Source organism: Nanorana parkeri, unplaced genomic scaffold (assembly GCF_000935625.1).
Source record: "Nanorana parkeri isolate BGI_ZX_2015 unplaced genomic scaffold, ASM93562v1 scaffold553, whole genome shotgun sequence".
Lineage (NCBI taxonomy): Eukaryota > Metazoa > Chordata > Amphibia > Anura > Dicroglossidae > Nanorana > Nanorana parkeri.
In genome coordinates this window covers 735,228-744,775 of record NW_017306821.1, presented here as the reverse complement: position 1 = coordinate 744,775, position 9,548 = coordinate 735,228, and the positions used below count along the sequence as shown (strand labels likewise).

General features: G+C 41.6%; 1 protein-coding gene across 1 annotated transcript in view; it reads left to right on the top strand.

Annotated features, from left to right (window-relative positions):
* The first annotated feature begins 234 nt into the window (after positions 1 to 234).
* TRMT13 (tRNA methyltransferase 13 homolog) overlaps positions 235 to 9,548 on the top strand; it is an 11,076-nt gene continuing 1,762 nt past the window's right edge. The window contains exons 1-9 of the mRNA XM_018561970.1: positions 235 to 455; positions 2,363 to 2,406; positions 3,397 to 3,463; positions 5,076 to 5,135; positions 6,211 to 6,280; positions 7,407 to 7,513; positions 8,321 to 8,488; positions 8,623 to 8,689; positions 8,780 to 8,854. Of these exons, the coding sequence (XP_018417472.1) occupies positions 291 to 455; positions 2,363 to 2,406; positions 3,397 to 3,463; positions 5,076 to 5,135; positions 6,211 to 6,280; positions 7,407 to 7,513; positions 8,321 to 8,488; positions 8,623 to 8,689; positions 8,780 to 8,854 (823 nt within the window). The 5' untranslated portion in view covers positions 235 to 290. The remainder of the gene's footprint in view (positions 456 to 2,362; positions 2,407 to 3,396; positions 3,464 to 5,075; positions 5,136 to 6,210; positions 6,281 to 7,406; positions 7,514 to 8,320; positions 8,489 to 8,622; positions 8,690 to 8,779; positions 8,855 to 9,548) is intronic.

Sequence of the window (9,548 nt, the reverse complement as noted above, 5' to 3'; positions counted from 1 at the left end):
CACACTAGCGCCCCCTGTTCATGTACCCCGTTTTCTAAATCGTCCCCAAGCAGTCGCGGTATTATTTCCAAATCAACCGCCCGCTGCGTCCTTCCTGTGCGCGCTGACGTCATGACGTCCAGGCCTCTACGTCGCCATGTTGACTCCGGGTGCTGCACTTTTAGCTGAGGGGCAGACATATTTGTTATGGGCAAAGGGCCTGTGCTGATGTGGAGCAAAAAAGAGATAGTACATGTAAGAAAGCTTTGAGGTTACTAGCAAAAATATTACATAGAGCTACTCAGGCGCTAATGGAGTTAAATGAGTTTCAAGTGGTGACTGAGGGGGAGACTAGGAATGCTGCCGGCCCCCTGCCAGGGAGATGTGGCTATTTTGTGCAGAGGAAGAGAAGATATTGCAAGATGATCGTGTCAGAAGGGAAGAAGTTCTGTGGTGAGCATGCAGAGAATGGGGAGGTAATTATTATTAATAGGGCATGGGAAGGATATGGACATTCCAGTAGTACTAATGGGTATTGTCATGCTGCATTGTGTGCAACATGATCTCTTACAGTTGATTGTAAAAGTTAAAGCTGAAATCAAACTTTAAAAAATGTGTGTACACTTATATTGGTCCCACACAATTTAAGTATATATAAATGATCCCTGGCTATACTATGCATTCCTGATTGGATGAGGGGCAATGACATCATGGCACCAGCCATTGTCCAATCAGAAAACACTAAGTATGCATTTAGAACCTTGGTTCTCAACTGGTGGGTCATGACCCAAAAGTGGGTCACGACCCCATGTTTAGTGGGTCGCCACATGCCTTCCACCTTTCTAGGTGAGACACTCCTCAGCCTCCCCCTAGCGCAGCACTGTCTGTCTATCAGTTCTCGTGATGAGCAGCCATTCAAAATATGCCCGACCCTGCGTGTCAGCTTGAGGTGGGGTGTGCTGGAAGTATGGCCATAAGGGTTCTCCATCCATACATGCATTGCATACAGCTCCCACATGTGCCCTGTAGAGGTGCTTGGACTGGACTTGCGTCACATTCTGGCTCCCGGCACCTCTACAGGGTGCGCAAGGGAGCTGTACAAATAATCCACGTAAGTATGGAGCTCCATCACAGCACAGCAGCCCACACAGAAAGCTGTTAGAGGGGGCGGGGTTAGTGGGGTGTCATAAATGTTGGACCTGGAAGTAAAAAATGCCTCCTGATAATCAAAAGACAGAAAAAAATAAGCATAGGATGACAAATAAACCCTAAACAGATCAGAGATATACCACATACATGAATATTGTGATGTTCTGTAGATTCATAAAAAGTTCTGGTAGTGTGTCAGAAAACCAGAATCCACATTAAGTCCCTCCTTTATGGCGTTGAAATGTAAAATCATTTTCATCTCAAATGTTTTCCTTTCATGAGAGTTTTTAAAATTCCCCTTTAGTACTTTAATTTTGAGGTTTTTGGATGGAGTGATCCTTCTGGGAGAAGTGATGTCACACTGGAGTGCAATATTCATTCTCTTTGTGGTTCTTGATTAATATATATATTGCACACTGTGATTGTATGTGGACATGTATACTGTATATGTATGTGTTGGCTTACTTAGACAATTTTAAAGACATGCAGACTAGTTTCAAATTAAACATCGACTACAGGGTTTAGAATCCAGCATTCACAGAGTGTTTGATTAAGTAACTGCCTGTTACTAATGAAACACGTCTGAAGCAAGAAGTGTAAATAGATAGAAAGTCCCTCCGCACTCCTCACAACGCTCCCGGCCTATACAACAATGGTGCTCGCAGTGATGACCACGGATGGCGCCGTGCAGACACAAGGTAGAAGACAAGAATCGCCAGCACTCAATAATATCATTCAATATGTCCATTTATTTGTACAGATCGTCACAATGAAAAAAGCCAACGTTTCGGGGCCACACAGGGTCCCTTCATCAGGGCGAAAAGATGTGACCTCACATCTTTTCGCCCTGATGAAGGGACCCTGTGTGGCCCCGAAACGTTGGCTTCTACCTTGAAGCAAGAAGTGTGTTACTGGCAAGATCACCAGGTGAAAAAAAGGGAAAAGAAAGCCTGAAAAAGGAAAACTAATGCAGCAACTACATTTAAGGACGGTTGAGCCGCAATATAATAAATTGTTGATCTAGATTTAGATATACTTTGAATGCTTGTGCTCTCTTCAATTGCTTGAGTGAGTCACATGAGTAGTTCAGATTTGGTCTCGGTACTACCTTGGTAGACATCAGCCCATCTGTGACTTGTCTGATTCAGTGCCGCAATCCTCCTTATGTTTGGACAATCAATACCTGAGAGAACCTAAAAACAATGAATGGTAAATATTTGTATTTGTATTGCAGGAAACAAGCAGAAGAAGAATTCCCTGTCCTCTGGACCCCAAACAGTGAGTCTTTCTTAGGTGAATTGGTTTATCTGAATTGTGCTTGCCAAAAACAACAAAAGTAACTGAGGGTCATAGGTTTAAGCACATGGACATAACATTTGCTGCGTTGAGATTTGTGATTAATACAGATCTGAACACAGTTGTCCATGTACTAACTTGGGGAAGGGAGGAAGGCGGAGTGGATTACCTTGCTGTGTCTGTGTGTTTATGGAGACACACACAGCTTACTAGCACATACAAGGGTGGCTGCATTGGACCCTGTAAGAGAAAGGTGTCACCCTAAAACAGGATATCATCACTCTGTCGACCAGCTAACTCTGCAGGAAACTTTTAAACCTCAAGGAGTAGCATCCATTGTAAATGATTTAACCCTTTTCTGCCAGACCCTGCACTCAACTTTTCTTGCCAGACCATTTTTGCAATTCTTCACTTTTTTTTGTTTTATTTAAAGCAAAAGTTTGAATGCAGCCAACGTAAGGCATACTGAACTGGCCAGCTGGGAACATTTTTGTTCCGCCATATGCCTTACGCCATTGGCAGTGAAGGGGTTAATTAACATTTGACATACCTTAAAAACATTGTGACTTTAATATCACTTTAATGCAGCTATGTATTTATTAATACATCATTACATGTATTTTTTTTTAATGCAAGCAGTGTACATACGTGAATTTTACTTGGCCTCAGCCTCCTGCAAGTATCTGTGCAGCAAATCTAAGGCTGGGACTGAAAGAAACAACACAAGGAGTCAGTCAGCTGCGCTACAGTGCAAGGTGCATGCTGATAGAAGGCAAAAGTAGAGGGACTGAGAGATGAGCTCAGCAGTCTGCTCTTGCATCAGACGAAATGAGGTCTCCTGCCCTGCCAGACAGGGTTGTGCTGTGTGGTGGATCTGGGCCAATCGCAGGACTAGAAATCCCCAGTGTCTGTGGATAACATAATATGTAATGTCTGAATTAGTAATGTTTTGTATTTTTTTTTCTCTTACAGCACAGTGTATGAGGACCAGCTGCAAAAACACATTAAGAAATGCAATTCCAGGGAGAAGCCCCAACCAGTAAGTAGATATTATCCAAATTATGCAGTAGTGTAACCTTTTATTTAAAGGAGAATTATGGGGTGAGTGAAAATAACTCATCCCCATAATTCAAGCCGACCTGTGACAAAGAAGCTATCACAGGTCGGCTCTATTGATCACACACACCGCCGATCACTGACTTCCTGATCCTCTCCCTGCAGAGAGCGGTGGCTGTCAGTCAGTCCCGCCCCGTGCCCCCCCCCCCCTCTGTTTCTCCAGCGCTGACTAGAGGGACGGACGGTGTAAGGGGCGGGTACAGTGTCAATCAGCCACCAGAGTGGATCTTGACAGTACTGTCAGGATCCATCCCGGCTGTGGCGCGGCCCTGCTCTCTCATTATATAGCGAGCAATAGTATCCTATATGCTGAGTTTTGGGTCACCGAAGAACACGAAGAACACAGTGTATGTTTTCCCATGGCTCTGAAGAGAACTATGGGCAAAAAAGGTTGCCCTGTAGTTCTCCTTTAACTTTAGCCAATGTTTTCCTTTAGTTTTGGATAGAGCGAGAAGGCTTAGAAAGTCTGACAGGTCAGGATTTAGGTGCTAAATGTGCCCCTGCTGTGGCGAAATCTTCACCTGGACAGGAAGTGAAGGTAAATATCTCTCTCAACACAAACAATTGTAAAATCCTGACAGCGGTTTTAAACCCTCCTGAATACTAGTTCCCATTGGGGCAATTTCCCTTCACCTCCTGTTCTTTCTTACCTCAGCCAAATACACATGAAGGGGACACATTTGTCCAAACTTCTTATTCTGCCAGACAATTGTAAAATAGATAAGAGGTAAAAAGATAAGAGGTAAAACAATAAAAGGAATAGCACCATGTTTGACTTCTGTTTGCACTCCATTTGTCCAGCAATCAGCATTCAACAACTGCTAGCTATTACCAGTGCCACCATGCAACCCTTGGTGTTGCTCACCTCCTGCTAGTTTGCTCCTGGGCTCTTTGTAACCTTTTTCTTAATTCACTAATACAATTAACTGTGGTGTTGGACTTTGTGGCATTGGCAAAAGAAGGCAGCCAGATGTTCAGCCATCTGTACTTTTCTATTTGAGAAAGCACTGAGAGCAGTTTCAGCTTTCTATCGAGTTGCCATGTTATGAAACTGCAAGATTCTTAGCAGTTCCGCAGGGTGCAATTATTGTCCTATAGATCGTGATTTGTACTAGCTGGCACCTTGGCCATGCTTGGCTGAGGTACAAACTGACCTTGAGTGGTGTTGATTACAGTTCATCTGTGCCTGTGGGCCGGTCCCTAAACACAAATTGTCTCTGCAAGCAACTGTTCATATTTAGCCTTTGTAAAGGGCCTGGGGAAGTAAAACTGCAAACACCTGCAGCACCAGCTTATCAGAGGGGAAAGCAGCAGCAATTAGACTAGGTTTTCTAACCTGACCAATTGTTATTACCCCAGGTAAGCCTTGGCCAGGAGTGTCTGTAGATTCCTCATAGAAATTAGGTCATCATCTAATCCAGCTAAACTGAGAATTGCTTGGGTTCTGAAGTTTTAATAATCATTAGTATGTTACAATGATTGTGGCCCGTATAGGTTTTGCTAATAATCATTTTATTTTTGTTTGTTTTTGCCAGGTCTTTTATGTGCAAAACATCAATTCAGGCACTGTAGATCTAGACACCGGCGAGGAACAGGTATTTCTAGGATATGATACATACACGTTTTAGATATATATACTTATAAAGCCAGAATGTGTGATTTTGCTGTTCAGCTTTTCTCCTCTTTATATATTGGACAATAAATTAGCACCAACACACTGATTCATATTGCAATGGGCAAGTAGGTGATGTAGGAGCTTCCAGAAGTGAATTAGTATAAATTGTTGTTACCTTCCTAGCTACACAGTGTGGGAGAGTAGTAAGAATCAGAACATTGTCTCAACAAAACATTGTCTCAGGTAAAACAGGTCACATGTGCGCACACCAACAGTGTATTTTGTTTTTTTGCCTGGAATTGCACAAAAATTGGCCTTTCAGAATCACAGAAATACAGAGTAACATTCATATGAGGAGCAAAGGTGTGACTTTTGATCTCTAAATGATGTTTGTCAAATCAACATCAACATTAAAAACACACTTTTTTAATTTGTCTATTGTAACACATTTTTTTTATTAAAACCAATCAAAGTAGAAAATTGCTCTGGTCCAAACAGCTTAGGTGCGAGAGTGGTTAAAGTACACCTTTTAGAGAGAAATACGGAGGCTTCCATTGCTGTTCTACTTTTGAAAGTGCTGCTTGACCAGTGCTTAGGCTGATGTCGACTAGTTTTCATACATCCTGAGATATTGACATGGAACCATTATGCAGATAATGGGAGTCAGAGAAAAGTCAGGTTATTTGCATGCTCGTACTAGGTTTGCATGCTCGTTCTTAGTTGACAGGCAGTTCTAAGTTCATAACTGTGAGCAGGTGAAATAAGCCATAGAAGCTCATAACTAACACATATTTTAATGACTGCACCTTGTGCTGTATCCCCACACTGGACAACTTTTTGTTTTTTTATCAAGACTGTATATGTATGGTGACATGGGGATTTGTCAGTGGTGAGTAAAATACATTTTATTTAAGCTGTCACAAAAGGCATTTATGGTGATTATGCCGACACTACATTGGTTTTTAAACTGCACAAAAGTGTGCATCCATTGTATATCTTCAGGTGCTGGGTAACCCACATGTAATATATTTATAATATTTCTATGGTCCTTTTAGGTGAGCCTCAGTTCCTTGTCCAAAGAAGAACTGCAGAAACTTACAGAAACACTACTAAGGGTCACCAGTGGTAAGTGAGCCGAAAGCCGAGAGTTTTCCGAAAGTAGAACTCTAGCCACAGTGAAAGGAATTCCCACCTTTGCTTATGTAAAGATGAATAAAGGGGCGGGAAAGTAAAGAGTCCCGCAACCTGCGCAGTGCCATTAGCATGAGAGCAAGGAGTAGTCTAAACCCATATGCTGATTATACTTTAGCCACGGGGACCAAATTTTAAGGAATTTAGAGTGGAAGTCATTCAGGACGGCCATAAGCTTCTCATACACCATAAAACCCATGACACTCTGTTTACCCTACAAAAAATGCAGGGTTGGCTACTTCCATGCCGTGACTATGGTTTAGCGAGTGGCCAGAAAAATAAATGTCACTTATTTTCTATCATTCCTAGAGAGGTTTGCAAGCCTATTAAGCAGGGCTTCCCAAGGATCTCGGGCCATAGTACAAATCAATACAGACCTCAGTAAACTGTACACCTGAATCTACAATTTTTGCATCTTCGTATGCTGCCACCATATGTGAAAGAGCGTGCCCTGAGCGACACAACTGCGGAAACAGATAGAAGCCCCACAGATGCTTTTTTTCATCTATAGTCTGTTAACATTTATACTGTAAAAAAAAAAACAAAAGCATAAAGGAGGGGATGTAGAAGAGATACATTGTAGTATCAAGCCCCCCTATAATGGGCAGTTATGACATTCTCTTTACCTTTACATTAATGTTAATAAAATATACTTCACATGGTTCTTTGTGAGGTGTATCACCAAATCAATTTAAGAAATGTATGTTATGCAAGCAGGTTTAATTCTTATGTTTCTATGTATATGTACACTTACAAATTTCTGTACTCTGGGTGCAGAGCTTTTATGTAAGTAGATGACTGTGATAACCCCCCACAACCAGTCACTACCACAGGTCTCCCAATGGTATTTGTTACTGGCTAGTTGATCATTAGGTTGCTGTTAGAAGACAGATTATAATGTTAAAGGCAGAGAAGGATAATAGTTTTTAAGGGAGGAGAAGAAAACAGAACAAATGTGGTGAGCATACATAAAAGTGTTGCACAGGGAAACCTTGTACATGGCACCATGACACTTTTCTTGCTAAGTTCAGCAATTTTTCTTGTTCTTATAATCTTGCAGATCTGGATCCACCACTGCCAGACGGGAAATTATGTCACTCTGCATTACAAGAAGCATTGAATGACCCAACAAATGGAGACACTGCCTGCAAGCATCTCAAACAACAGGTATGCAAATCTGGCCAGTTCACTGAGAGGATGCATATCCTGGCTCTAGGGTAGTGATACAATTGACCCATAATCTGTATGTGGTTGATGTAGGCTCTCTCTTTTCTTTTTTTTTTAAGGATTATTAAACTCTCGCATGTTTTGCATATAGCTACTGCTAACAAGCAGTAGCTATATGCATAAACATTAACAAAAAAAGTTAACAAAAGGGTTAAAACTTACCTGTGTCTCAGCCGCACACTCCCGTCCATAGATCTGAAAATTCTAAAGGATCATGGGGCGCGCACATGCGCAGTAGTAGACCTTCGGCCTGGAGAAGAGTAAATACAGGGTAAGTCAATTCAGCAGCATGCACCCACACAGACTCCGTGGGACAGGAAGAGAGAGGACTCAATGCTGGATCAGAAACCGGCACCAGTGCTGGAGGGACTTCTGAAAAATACTGTAAAGAAGAAGATGATTGGATCAAGAGGCATTATTTAAGATAAGTCCTTACACCACCATTGGGGGGGGTTCAGGCTTCAATGTCACTTTAATGACGCATCTAGGTACTTCTAAATAGTAAAACCAATTCCTTCTGTTACTTTTTTTACAATTATACAATTGAACTGTATATTGTTAAGCCCAAGTGCCCCTGCAGGTAAAACCTGAGATTGTAGAAGATAGGGGCACCTTGTTACTACAAGGGCAGAAGTGATTTGTGTAGCACAAGTCTACATTTTAGAAGTAACACTACAATGGTTAGAAGCACTTCTTCACTTTAATTGGTTTGTGTAGCAAAAGTTACATGTCGGTTCTCTTTCACAGGCCTCTATTTTGGGTCATTTGGATAGGTTGGGTCTGTTGGGCACTTCTCGCTGCTTTGTAGAGTTTGGAGCAGGCCGAGGGAAGTTATCCCATTGGGTGAACATTGCCTTAGAAAATGATGACGACGTCCACTTCCTACTGGTAGAGAGAGCCACCACTAGGTTTAAGGTAAGAATTTTTACACCATCTTTCTAACAAACTTGTTATTTTTAGCACTAGTTTATGTTAGAGCACTTTTATATTGGATTTCACAGTATAATTAAAATGATTATTAACCACTGATAACTTGTGCTTGGTCCAAGGTGGATGGGAAGCAGAAAAAGTCTACTTTTGAGAGACTACATATTGACATCCAGCACCTTTCTTTAGGTTAGTAGAATCACATGGTACGGAGGGAGGGATGTGATGGGAAGAGTGAAAGGTAAGATAGTAAAAAACATCTAATGTGTTTCCTTTCAGATCGAGTCCCCAGCCTTGTTCAGAAAAGGCTGCCGGTTATTGGAATTGGAAAACACCTCTGTGGAGCTGGCACAGGTCAGATGATCTAAGGACAGGCTGTCAGTGATTTTTCTCTTGCTATAAAGTTAAAGTAGCAGGATATTATATAATAATGCACAAAGAGAAGGCGCTGTTCTATTTTGTTTTTTGCATAATATATCACACATACGTCATGCGCTTTAGCAGTATGTAAGTTCTTAGCACCAGTGTAAACCTTAAAGCAAAGTGTCCATAACACTACAGCACGTTCTCTGCCTGAACCCTTACACTTAAGCTATTCCTTTACATGGGTACCTAACACCTAACCTAATTTACTCTAACAACCAAATGAGCACTTAACATTTAACCTCCATCCCAACACCTTCCCCTAACAGTAAAAAAAGAAACTCCCTAATTCCCGACCTTAACACTAACATAACATAAATTGGCCCTGACACTACACTAACCTTTTGTTCAGTAAATTTGCCTTGGATCTGGGGACAGCCAGTCCAAATCTTCACACAACAATACCTTTTGAACATGACAACTACTGATCCAATGTTTTATACACATTTTGTAATGGCTTCATTTGCAGATTCTATGTAATATTTAATATCCTTTTTCCCCCTTTAAATTCATTTTAATCCCAAAGTACTACTTCTCCTCTCCATACTCTAATGCTGGCCTCCTGCGGCTCCTATCTTATGTGTTAAAAAAAACACACTATCTGTGAGCCCAGGCTGTCATTGCC